Source organism: Protopterus annectens, chromosome 17.part0, assembly GCF_019279795.1.
Source record: "Protopterus annectens isolate FY-2018-M chromosome 17.part0, PAN1.0, whole genome shotgun sequence".
Classification (NCBI taxonomy): Eukaryota; Metazoa; Chordata; order Ceratodontiformes; family Protopteridae; genus Protopterus; species Protopterus annectens.
The window spans coordinates 153269255-153283369 of record NC_056751.1 but is presented as its reverse complement, the minus strand read 5'-3'; the positions used below and the strand labels follow the sequence as shown (position 1 = coordinate 153283369).

General features: G+C 35.7%; 1 protein-coding gene across 1 annotated transcript in view; it reads left to right on the top strand.

The window, feature by feature from the left end:
* The window catches only part of LVRN (laeverin), a 1030506-nt gene that overhangs the window by 323696 nt on the left and 692695 nt on the right, over positions 1 to 14115 (top strand). Inside the window, exon 3 of the mRNA XM_044059628.1 lies at positions 5750 to 5889. Coding sequence (XP_043915563.1) covers positions 5750 to 5889 — 140 coding nt within the window. The remainder of the gene's footprint in view (positions 1 to 5749; positions 5890 to 14115) is intronic.

Here is a 14115-nt window from a genome sequence, read left to right as displayed (position 1 = left end):
ACCTGATATTACTATTCATTGCACTTAATGACCTCTTCATATTTAATTGTTTTATCTGTTAGAAAAGACCCTATTTTGGTTGGCCTTTCATCATCAAGTAAAATATGCTAGTACTTTGTATAGGTTCAGAAACAATTTAGACTCTTACATTGGAGCACAAATAAGAATTGTCATGATGAACAGACTAAATTAAGTCAAGTATACCATGTTTGACGGTTTGATTCTCATCAAGGATGAGTGGCAGAATCTGCATGCCCTCCCTACATTTATGTGGGATTTCTTTAGGTTCTTCAAGTTTTTTCCACCTCCTGAAGACATCCAGTAGATGAATTGATGTTCTCTAAATTGTCAGTAGATATGCCATTAGGGTAGGAATAAATGTGTCAGTCTGTATTTTGGACTATATCATTAATATGCCCAGAATGGGTTTTAATGCCCTATGCCAACTGGCTGCCATAATAGGCTGCAGCATCCTTTTTACCATGTACAGTATAAAACAGGTTATCAGAAAATGGATGTGCGAATATGTGAGGAGAAGACTGAAGGCCTGCACACACAGCAGTAGTGTAGCTATCATGATATACTGCACACACACAGCAGTAGTGTAGCTATCATGATATACTGCACACACAGCAGTAGTGTAGCTATCATGATATACTGCACATACAGCAGTAGTGTAGCTATCATGATATACTGCACATACAGCAGTAGTGTAGCTATCATGATATACTGCACATACAGCAGTAGTGTAGCTATCATGATATACTGCACATACAGCAGTAGTGTAGCTATCATGATATACTGCACATACAGCAGTAGTGTAGCTATCATGATATACTGCACATACAGCAGTAGTGTAGCTATCATGATATACTGCACACACAGCAGTAGTGTAGCTATCATGATATACTGCACACACAGCAGTAGTGTAGCTATCATGATATATGCATCTGTTTAACATTCGGACACATATTCCTAACTATGTCGAACAGCTGCTGTGACATTTATCTCAGATGGTTTCTTCCAGGATAAAGAGACCATAAATCATAAATGTCATATTAGCTGTTGGACATAGTTAAGCAAATGTGTCAGAGGAAAATATATAGATATACACACACATACACACACACACACACACACATATATATATATATATATATATATATATATATATATATATATATATATATATATATATATATATATATATATATATATAGATAGATATTTATAGATAGCTAGGGATATAGATATATAGACATAATATGGCTATGCAGAATTTTATTTATTTTATTTGAAAACCAGGGTATATAGTACAGATCCAAAAGCCCCAATTTTAGGAAATGCCTTGAGAATATACACTCCAGAAATATTATTATATCATAGCAGATTGTAAAGAATAATTTTCAAACACATGAATCTGAAGAAATAAAACAAATTGCAATCCCACATAAAAAGTGCAAAGGGCACACAAAGTGAATAAAACATAACTCAGTTATGCAGGAAGTAATACAAAAACATAGGTAAGGAGCACAGCAAAACAGAAGTAAATTAGAAAATGAAAAAAAAAATGAAAAAAATCACAAAAGTGAAAAGGAATGAAATAATATGGTGAAAGAGTGAGTTAAAATGAAAAGTGAAGAAAAATAGAAATGGGGAAGGAAGGAGAGGCACAAAGTAGAAAACATGTAGGAATCGAAAAGGATAAGAAGTAAAGAAAAAGGAAAGAAGAATATGCAAATGAATACAAAATCTGATTACCTCATTAAATTTGTTGATTTAAAATTAAGTCAAGGGTAAAGAAGAAAGGATGGAAAATGAGAAAAAAGGTCAAGTAATACAATAGCATGCAGCAAGCTGAAAGAAATGGACTGTATGTCTTTTCATGAAAGTGAGTGTCATGGTTTCTCAGGATAGGTAGAGCACAGTGTCAGGTTTTAGGCCTCTTAATAGCAAAGCTACAATCACTGGATTTTTTGAAGGAGCAGGAATAAAGGTGAGAAGGAGCTTAACTGCATTAAGATCTAAGTTTATAAGTTCTTTCTCTAATGGTAAATTGACATGCAGGATAAGTGAAGGAGTTAAGATTGTTGCGCATGAATAGTAGTACATCAAAAAGAAGTCAGTTGCCTTTATTAGAACAGTGCATAATGTTCAGATGTAGGAGTAAGAGTAATAACACAATTTGTATTAAATATAATTTGAATGTGGTACTTTTTCTGTTTGAAGCAGAGGAGATTAAAGGATGAGTATATTCAAGATCAGTCATTAAAATCCTTTCCCTTTAGTTTCTCCACCTACAGAAGATAAAAAAGTGAGGTATCTCCCAAGCACTGAGCAAAAGTTTCTTGGATTTGTGATTTACTATTTTGAATACTTAATTAAAAGTTTAGATTTTGATCAAGCTAAAAAAAGCAAGTGTTTAAAAAAAAAGAAATTGTTAGTGGGTTATTCAAATGGTCATGAATGAGAAAAGAAGAAGGAGGGGCCTAAAGCTTTTGAGAGGAAACAGTTATTATTACCTTAGTTTGTGTTTGATTAAGAAGTTTCATTCCACTGACCCTGTTGGCTAGAGAGTAAATCTTGTTGAAAAAGCATATTGATATTAAGAGATAAAGAATTATAGCTATAGATGAGCATGTAATCGACACAAGAGAATAACTGGAAGACTGGGAATGCCTGAAGACTATTTATTACTGTAAATGGAGAACAGCAAAGGAACCAAAACAAAACTCTGAGGAACACCTTGAAAAGGGGGGGGGGGTTATTGGAAGAACAAGTGCAATTTATTTTAATAAAAAATGAATGATGAGAAAGAAATGATGACGTGTGAGCAATGTCCTGATTTTCTGAATACATATCTTTCTATTTACTGACTTAAAGGACCACATTAAAAATCTGTATTATGACTTATATCCGATTATTTCACTTATACACATACATAACAGATTTCTCCAAAAATAATTCCAGTAAATGCAGTAAACAGTTAAATTCCTAGCAAAAATGTAAGACATCTAGATGCCCCATTTTTTTAAAATACCAACCAAACATATGCCTTGAATATGTAAGCAAATATATGTACAATTGTTGTACTTAACATGTCTTAGCAAAACATACAAAATAGACAAGGAAAACTGAACAGTCAAGTTGTTAGTTACCCCTGAATCAAATATGTTCTATGCATGGGAATATGTTAGGACAGGCCCCCTGGAGCTCATACTGACTCAGAAATCCATACTTCCTCAATATCAATTTATGGTACACACACACACACACACACACACACACACACACACACACACACAAAAAGAAATAATTTACCAGGCATTATTTGACCTAAGAGATAAATCTGAAGCTACACAACACACAAGTAGAACAGGCATGAATGCCAAATACATATCAAAATAGAAATAAAACACACATTACCATAGAAACCCAATTAATTGAACACAGCAAGCACACAGTCAGCTAAACTAAGTAAAAAATATTGGAGTTGTGGAGCATTACTACTTATGTATTTTTTTTTTTTTTTTTATTTCTTGGCAGTTGCCACCAACTTGATTACCTTTTGCGAATATTTTCAGGGTGCAACAATTATATCATCAGCAAAATCAACTTAAAAATGATTGTGGGTAACATTATTGCTTGCATATATGCCTTTAATTCTTGGAGATGCCCTCAAACTGATTACTCCCATGAGTATTTCTGAGTATTTCTGAGGCTGTGTTGCCTGGAAAGCCATATATGCAATTAATGAGACACTGTTCTGTTGACAAATTAGTTATCGCCTCCAGATTCATTCATTTTCTAAAATTGATTTGAGCTATTTTGTAGTGTTAGCCTAGCCAATTTCCCTTAAATGTGAGAATCAACTCTTTACCTTGTGTCTGTAAGGTAAACAAACACCGTAACTACTTTATGCCAACCCCACAAAAAAAAAAAATAATTTGAAATTCCTTGACCAGGAATTGAATCCAAGCCATGGTAGGTGAAAGTTCCAAATCCTATCCACTAGACCCCCAGGGATAAATCGTTATTCCTCACAACACCCCTGGGCATACAATAATATCTGTACCATGCACATTTGGCTCATGCCTTATTACCTACTTTAATCAATTAGCTCTAATAAAGTGTGAAGGCAGGGATGAGATGGTCATCCTAATGATAACAAATTTGCAATAATACATTTTAACAGGCTGTTTTAAGTTCAGCATATTCTTGTTTCACATACGCCACTGAAACAAGCTCCTGATGCTCACCTAACAATGGGAACATTTCCTAATTGAATTATATAATTTCAGCTTCCTTGCAGGCACATACATTTTGCTATAAATCATACAAAGTACACAACTTGACTAAAGTTAATTCATCTTAACCACTGCTTTTATATTGAATGTCATTACTCACTTTTAAGGACCTTTATCACTTCACTCCCTCCCCCCATCCCTCGTGGTCCTTGAATTGTGTTTTGTTTCAATATGTCTTCTTCAAATAGCACTTAATGAATAAATGAAGGAGAAATAAAAGAAGATCAAAAATGACTATGTGCAGGATTGCTACAATGAACGTGTGCAGCTTGGCTTCTCAGTACAGATTCAGCTTCCAGCAACAATTTCCCAGTTCATATGTAGAAAAGACATAATCTGTTAAATGAATTATACTTTTACAAGCTACTTTAAACTTCAGTAAGTGCTTATTTCTAACGTAACAAAATAACATACGTTGAATCCCCACACAGCAAACATAGCTCCCTAACTGAATTGATTCCTTGCATCTTTTTGTCCCCAGTTAGTCATTTCCCCATAAGGTACCTTACATAAATACAGTTCGGTTTAATACAGCTTAGCAACTGCTCCAACACTGAATGTTGTGGTTCAATTGGGATGCTTATAGTCCGATCACTTAAGTGACCTCCCCATATTCACAGCTTACATTAACTATGCCTTAATACGTAAAAGTAGATGGAACAAAAGAAACAGAAGAAATCAATAAACCCAAAACTAATACATTATAGGACTTCTGCACTGCAGCTGCATTGCACTGATTCTTATTACAAATGCTGCTTCCCTCAGCGTCTCCAGTCCCCTCTCTCCAAAGAAACATACTCCCAGTCCACAATTTCTTAACTGCATTATACAACAACAACCTGGGTCTATATTGCTTCGTCAAAGTTTCAAAACTGATATGGTCAGCACCATATCATCGAAGTTTTGAAACATCAAACGTTTTAACAGAAATCTCCGTAAGGGAAGCTTTCCCATTACTGCACTGTAGCGTGATCGTGGAGTTGGTATATTTAAGTAGCAGGGGGTGCTTGCCCCCTGCTTGAAACTTTTAGCTAAGTTATTTTCTTGTTTTTTGGGTTTTTTGTTTTACAGATTCGACGTTGCAAAACATCAGTGATATGGTCTCGTCCATGTCAGATTCGATGTTTTGAAGCTTCGATTATGTGATATAGATGCTTTTTACCTTCGCCCAGTAACATACATTGCCCCAAAAAAATGTTAAGTAGAATAAGGTCCAGTTTTTAACATAGCTTAAGCTCATGCTCACATATAGCGTAAAACACTTCAAAGTAATCAGAGGAATATACTGTATCATACATTACTATGATGCATTTACTAGACAGTGTAAATGATGTAATGAAAACAAAACTGGAATATGTTGCAAAACAGAACAGATATATTACAAACTGATTTGTGATTCTTTTTGTTCTTTGAGTGATGTTTCTGTTATTTTTGCTTCCTAGGTGTGTCAATTAGAGAAGATGAGAGTGGAACTAACTGGACTGTCACTTCATTTGGCACAACTCCAAAAATGTCAACATACTTAGTTGCTATTCTAATAGCTGATTTTGACTACATCAATACAACTGAGAATGGAAAAGAGGTAAATAAAATGAGTGCATTACTGGCCTTCTGCATCAAAATGAAGATTGTTGATAGTGACTTGGAAATGCATTTTTCCATTTTTTTACTAAGCAATAGAGTTGAGATTCTGTGAGGGGCAAAAACGAATGTGAAGCAATCAGGGCTCACCTCACCTAATACTATATCATTGACCTTCATAGCTAGTGTTCCCCATTACACTGTTTATAATTTATAATTTGTGGTGTGGTAAAGAGAGAGCAGTTGGCATAATAGTTAAGGCCTATGCCTTACATACACAAGGTACACGGTTTGATCTTGATCTCTGAAGAGTGTCTGGACTTTGCATGTTCTCTCTGTGTCTCTGTGGGGGTCCTTTGAAAAACATGCTGAGTGTTTCCATGACAAACATTGCCTTTTTTTTCACTTGGTAGTATATTCATAATGAGTGAACTACAAACATCATTCTTACTGTGCTCCATTTTGTACAATATTAAAATTGCTGTTTTCCTGGAAAAGCTGGTGTATTCTGACATTATTGACACTGCCTGCCAGTTTGACTGCATAACTATAGGTGAACATCATGACAACTGGCTCACCATTAAAATAATAAACTGAGACAAATGAGTCAGATAAAAAGTCCAAAATGAGAAATAAAGTTAGGCGTTGATGCAAGAGTAACAGATATAAAAAGTAACAGACATTTGGCAATCCACAATGGAAGTCAAAGAAAAGAATATGCAATTTTAATTCATACTTCCTGGATTAGGTGTTGCTATAAGCATGAGAGGAAGAGCTGTCCTATGCCAAATCACTCTTGCAGAAGCTATGCTTGAAATGGCTATTTTGAAAAGATGTATAAATGGAATAAATGCATGCTTAAAAGGATTTACATGTAGATTGATAGAACAAATGAAAATTATCTGTTTATGAGTACTAGTGAAGTGAAAGGTGACAGTGTGAAAGCAGAAAAGGCTTCTGTGGCATCTGAAGTGATGAGACAAGTGTACTAGTCAGAATCTTGAAAAGGAATAATGATAATTAATAGACATAATTTAGAATGCAAGTTGGACACAGGAGCAGAGTCTAATATTTTGCTTCAAGATACCCTCCAATGTGATGCTATATGGGTCTGAAGAGTGAGCTGTGTGTACATTGTTAATATATGCCAGCCACTGGCTGCTGCCACTGAGACAGAAACTTCTGATATGTGAATTTAAAATAAAAAATAAATAAATAAAAATTCTTTTGTAAGCAGCAATAGTTAAAGAAGTTAGTTATCCCAACATTGTGGGACTTCTGTCCTATGAAAAACTAGGAATAGCAAAATCATTTCACAGAGTAAAAACAAATATTTCACATGTTCAAAGCTGGTCCAACAGTTACTGATACTGCTCACAACCATAATGATGATATCCTACATGACTTTGCTGATTTATCTACAAGCATAGTAGATTTGCCAGAAACATATCACATCCAAATAAAATGTAATGGTATGTCAACAATATATGCTTCCAGAAATAAACATGTACATCTGTGAAGTAGCAAGCTTAGTTGTCATTAAAAAACAATTAGAATCAACACAGTGGGAAAATAGTATGGTCATAGATATGAAAAATGGCACAATTCACATTTGCACTGATCCACAATATCTGAATAAAATTGATTACAAAGAGAGCTCCACTCATTGCTTACAGCTGAAGAGTGATGTCGGGAATACCAAATGCCAATTTATTTTTTGTTCTTGATGCAAAACAGGGGTTCTGGCATATAAGGCTAGATGAAGTAAACTCCAAATTATGTTCACATGCCATTAGGAAGATATTGAGCTCCAATACAAGGAGTAATCCACAGAGCTATAACACAGGAACCAAATGCTTAGAAAGTGTTCTGAACCTAATTCATTATGTAATTGTGAGAGGTCTGACACAAGAAGAGCATGTCAAGGGAATTATATCATTGTTAAAAAAGATTAAAGCATCATTATTTCAAATTAAGAAAGAGTAAATATAAAATATGACAAGTCTGAAATACGTGAATCATATTCTAATGTCAGAGGGTCAGAAACTTGATGCAGAATGTGTTAGAACAGCTGTACAAATGTCAAGGCAATAAAACAAGTAATCAAGTATTTTAGAGGTTCTTAGGAATAATGCATTATTCTATAAAGTTCTTACCTAAAATGTCTGAGCTAACCAGGAAGATATTATAGCAAACAATAGCTGGACAATGGAGAATGATCAGTAATACATTTTTAAAATGTCCAAGCAGCTAGTTACAGTTGTTGCAACATTAAAATACTGTGATGTGAATAAGGCAGTTGTGTTACAGGTAGATACCGGCCAGGATTGTACTAACAAAAGGAAATGTTAGTAATAGTGTATGGATAAATAAGATAGAAACAGACCCTAAAGCCATGAAAACATTTTCATAAAGTCATTCTGCAAAGCAGTTTCTGGACTGCAGATGACGTTACCTAATATACAAAAGAATAATCTGAATGTGATCTACAGACCAGGCAAAGAACTACAAATAGCAGATACATTTAGCACAACATATTTATCAGAGAAGTATGATAAATTATTAGAAGAACTACAGATTATTTGGAGGGTAGGTCAGTAAACACAAAACTAAAAGAATTTTGAAAATTTACTGTAACGGTGTATAAATACAGTTACAGAAAGGTGTGGGTTCATCCTTGATAGCAGAACATAGGAGAATATAGATACAGACAATGGTGGGTAGCTGGTCAGCATTAATGCTGCCAATGGCTGTTAGAGATTTGCAGTGGAGTGATCCATGTATTTGAAGCTCTAAAAGACATCAGAAGATTTAATTATTATGTAGTGAAGCCAATGCATCAGCCCATTTATGTGATCTATGATTTCAACATCTGTTGGTTTCAGCCAAAGTTTAAACACTGGTTATAGGTCTGACAGCTGGTAAAAGGCAGCCATCAATTAATGGCATTAGCTGTGTCCCTTATACATTTACCATTAATGTATGTAAAATTTAGTCCCATAATATATGGGTCCTCTAGTAATAATTTAGGACATAGGTCCTGGGTTTAAGAGAATATCTACAGAAACTATGAGAGAGAGAGAAAAGGCAAAGTGTATTGTAGTTATGCATGGAATATGTGATTTTTATACAGCATTGCTTTTAAACATATGGTCACAAATTATGTTAGGCAGAGAAGATTTAGCATGGTGCATTATTTATGTCATATAAAGATAGAATTATATGAATATGTACTCCACTACAGAGTGTCGCTGTGTCAGACAATTCTTTGTAATCTGCTTTCCTGATTCCTACAAGAGTTGTAATGATCTGAATGCAAAAAGGTATCTGTATATACACAAAAGCTAAACCATAAACAGGGCCAGGTACTGCTTTGAATAGGGTGATGATTCATAATTGATTAGCAATTCTGGAACTGGAATAGCTGGAGAAGATGCGTGAGTATCTAATGTGGGAAATATAAGAGTACTTAGTTTAACGTGGCAGTGGCTGTAGTAAAATAAAAAAAAAATACTACAAAATTAGGAGCTGTCCTTATTTTACCTAAACTGAAATATTGCCTAAGTGTTTATGAGTTAATAAGTTCCTAGACTGACAATGTGCATACAGTCACTACTAAGAGTATCAGCCTTAAGTTCTGAGACATAAGTGCAAATCCCAAAATAGTGAGACTGAATGTTGGTAAATGCAGATTTATACACATTCTGAGGTCAATGTGTCTCAGAGTATTCCCTTTTATCCAAGGTATGGTGATCTCCGCATTGGTTTATATTAGAAGTGGGAGCGTAGGGATGCAGCCAACATTAGAATGTACACAGAGGGTTGCCCACTTCAAAAAAAAAACTTTAAAGGAGAATAATAGTTGTTGACATTCCTTGTTTTCCTGTAGTTTTAGTTTTACTTTTATAATTCTGGGACTTGGAATTATGGCTCTTAAAACTGCAATATGAAGTCATTACTAAGACCATTAATAACCCTGCCTAATAAAGCCCTTAAATTACTATGTCTTTAAGCAGCATTTACCGCATTTATCTAGAAGAGTTACACAGGATAACAAAAGGAAGAATTTATGACTGACAAGACGGAAACCAGGCTGAGTCCTGGCAATAGGATTACACATTGGATGAAAAATGAACTGCATATTGAATGCACTTCTGAAGGAAGGTTAAATGAATGGAAGTTTTTTTTCAAATTCATTTGCATATCCCATTTCCATACTGTTCAACCATTCAATCACTGGGGTTTGGCGTGATGATTAAAGTATTTACTTCACAGACACTAGGTACAGAGTTTGATTCTTACCTTTGACAGGGAATTGGCTAGGTTTAAAGAGACCTTCAAAGGCAGTTACACTAGTACTTACTTATGAACTGTGTCTTATTTTCTTAAAATATGAAAACCCTCTGTTGTTGTTCCAATACATATGATTTTCAGATTTTAGGAAGATACGATTCAGTGACTGAATGGTTGAAGATGATGGAGATTGCACATGCAGTTGCTTCTGAGGAAAGTATTGGGGTGAGAGATTATCAGCAGATGGAAATATGATCTTTTGTCTGCAAGAAGTTTCTATGTTAGGGATAAAAATAACAGTTAAGAAGTGGAGAAATGGATATCAGGTAGGGGACTGTTTTTATAATAAGCAGCAGGAGCAGAGGGGGATTGCACATAGTGAACATTCTGAGAAGTTAATCACTGAATTGTATTCATTTAATGTTTCATATGAGGTTATATCAGCTAAGGGGTTAAGCTGGGAAGCCTTGCCATTGAGTAGCTGAGTGAATCTGCACCCATATATCTGTGAGATTTGATATATATATACGTATATATATATATGTATTATATAAACTACAAGAAAAAAACTAGCCAAGATAGACTTTTTACTGTGTGATACCTTAAACCTCCTGTAATACAGGCACATGGGATATATACAAATGAGCCCTTAAGGACATCAAGTGTTTCAGCAATATGGTTTATGAATGTCCATGACTTTTAATAACATTTTTTTTTAAGTCTTTGTAGATACATTCAGGCCAATAAAGCCAAACCCCACTAGCTCTAGACATCATGTTTCAGCCTTCTTATAGCCTTGTCAGCAGAGCATAAGTGGAATGTTTGGCTATACTTTAGAAATACAGAGTCCATAACCATTAAGGTGTCGCAAAATATCCCAACATCCAAAGCAAAGAGTAAAAAGGTCACATAGACAAACCAATTAAAAACTACAAGAAAAACCTAGCCAAGCTAGAGTTATCACTGTGTGATACCTTAAACCTTCTGTGATAGAGTTCCATGGGATATATGCAAATGACCCATTAAGGACATCAAGTGTTTCGGCAATATAGCTTATGAATGTCCATAGTTGATCAGTCACAGCTTGAAGTTATGGGAAAGAGTAGAGGAAGCTAGGTTAATAAGGGAGGTGATGATTAGTGATCAGCAGTATGGTTTCATGTCAGGAAAGTGCACTACAGATGCAATGTTTGCTCTGAAAGTGTTGGAGAAATACAGAGAAGGTCAGAAGGAGTTGCACTGTGTCTTTGTGGACTTAGAGAAAGCATATGACAGGGTGCCTAGAGAGGAGTTGTGGTACTGTATGAGGAAGTGGGGAGTGACAGAGAAGTATGTAAGAGTGGTACAGGATATGTACGAGGGTAGTGTGACATTGGTGAGGACTGCGATGGGAGTGACAGATACGTTTAAGGTGGTGGTGGGATTACATCAAGGATCAGCTCTGAGCCCTTTCTTATTTGCAGTGGTGATAGACAGGTTGGCAGATGAGATCAGACAGGAGGCCCCGTGGACTATGATGTTTGCAGATGACATTGTGATCTGTAGTGAGAGTAGGCACCTGGTTGAGGAGACCCTGGAGAGGTGGAGATATGCTTTAGAGAGGAGAGGAATGAAGGTCAGCAGGACTAAAACAGAATATATGTGTGTAAATGAGAGGGAGGGTAGAGGAATGGTGAGGATGCAGGGAGTAGAGTTGGTAAAGGTGGATGAGTTTAAGTACTTGTGATCAACAGTTCAGAGTAATGGTGAGTGTGGAAGAGAGGTGAAGAAGAGAGTACAGGCAGGGTGAAATGGGTGGAGAAGAGTGTCAGGAGTGATTTGTGACAGACGGGTACCAGTAAGAGTGAAAGTGAAGGTCTGCAAGAGGGTAGTGATGCCAGCTATGTTATATGGGCTGGAGACGGTGGCATTGACAAAAAGGCAGGAGTCAGGGCTGGATGTGGCAGAGTTAAAGATGTTAAGATTTGCACTGGGTGTGACTAGGATGGACAGGATTAGGAATCAGTACATTAGAGGGTCAGCTCAGGTTGGACAGTTTGGAGACAAAGCAAGAGAGGTGAAATTGCATTGGTTTGGACATGTGCTGAAGAGGGACGCTGGGTATACTGGGAAAAGAATGCTAAGGATGGAGCTGCCAGGTAAGAGGAAAAGAGGAAGGCCTAAGATAGGGTTTATGGATGTGGTGAGAGAGGACAAGCAGGCGGTTGGTGTGAAAGAGCAAGATCCAGAAGACAGGAAGAAATGGAAACAGATGATCCGCTGTGGCGACCCCAAATGGGAACAGCCGAAAGAAAATGATGATGAACTTATGAATGTCCATGACATGACATTTAACTTTTTCTTGGCCTAAATGTTTATTTTTATGTATTTTATTTTACATTTGTTTACTGGGTAGCATGCGACTGGGCCAGTAGTCCATTTTCTGTGGAGACCCGGGGAGAAAAGCTCCATAATACAGTAATTGAATACAGAGGTATAAAATGAGTGAGAAAGAACATGTAGTTCTAGTCATTGTATGAACAGTCAACATACATAAAAATAATCAAGAAAAAGCAAAAAAATAAAAAATAAGCATTTTAAATTTACATGTCAACAAGTTCATTATGTAGTCCCAACATGAGCTATATGGTGGCATCATAGCTGTTAGAAATGAGCAAGAGAACAACATAGGTGTTACATAAGGTGAGTATGTACTGGGTGAAGAAAAACAATTTACCATAGTTAAAAGTAATGAGAGAACAAAGCAAATACATTTGTCATTTACATTTTTCCAAATTCAGTATGAAGTCACCATATAAATAATATGACATCATCCTAGCTATTCAAGCTGAGTAAGGGATGTGCATAGGAGAGGATAGAAAAGGGGATGCTGGCATAGTTAGCCAGGAGATGTGCAGGAACAGAGCCAGTGATTGGTGAGGTGTTCCTTAAGGAGTGGCTTGAATTTGGGAGTATTTGTGTTGTTTAGAACATGTTGTGGGATTGTGTTCCAGGTTTTAGATATTTTGTTGGAGAATAGGGAATCCCAGAGGTGTTGTTGGCTTTAGTGACTTTTAGTAAAAGTTTCTCGGATTATCTTAAGGTTCGGCAGTTAGTATTTACCTCAACTAGGTCTTTGAGTGTAGGGCAGTTTTCAGGTTGGTAAATAATGTATCTACAAAGACTTAAAAAGAAAAAGTTAAAAGTCATGGACATTCATAAGTTATATTTCTTAAACACTTGATGTCCTTAAGGGGCTATTTGCACATATCCCATGGAACTCTGTCACAGAAGTTTAAGGTATCACTCATTGAAAACTCTAGGTAAGCTAGATTTTTCTTGTAATTTTTACAAATTGGTTTGCTGTGTGACCTTTTTACTCTTTGCTTTGGATGCTAGTTGGAATATTTTGCAGACACCTTAATGATTATGGACATCAGCTGGGTTATAGACCCTGCGTTTCTAAAGGTGTCATTTGTGTATATCTCATGGGCATCTATTACAAGAGGTTTACGGTATCACACAGTGAGTACTCAAGCTTGATTAGGCTTTTCTTGTAGTTTTTATTAATTGGTTTGTCTGTGTGACTTTTTTACTCTTTGCTTTGGATGCTAGTTGGAATATTTTGTATATACACATATATGAAACTCAACATTATTTAATACTTTGCAGTATTTTTTTATATTTTATTTGCCAGCTGCTAACTATATTTATATGTTACATTTTCCAGGATTTATTCCTCTGGATTGATAATGATATTTGACTTGACCACAGCAGAAATGATATTGTTTGAATCAGATGTAAACACCTAGTTTGAGATACTTTCCTTATCAGACATAGTTCTGATACTAAAGAGTTAAGATAAATCCTCAGAGATGAGTAGTCAGATACCAGCATATTAGTGGAACTGTGTGTTACTCAACTAATTACTTAAACTGTTTACTATCATCCTTTT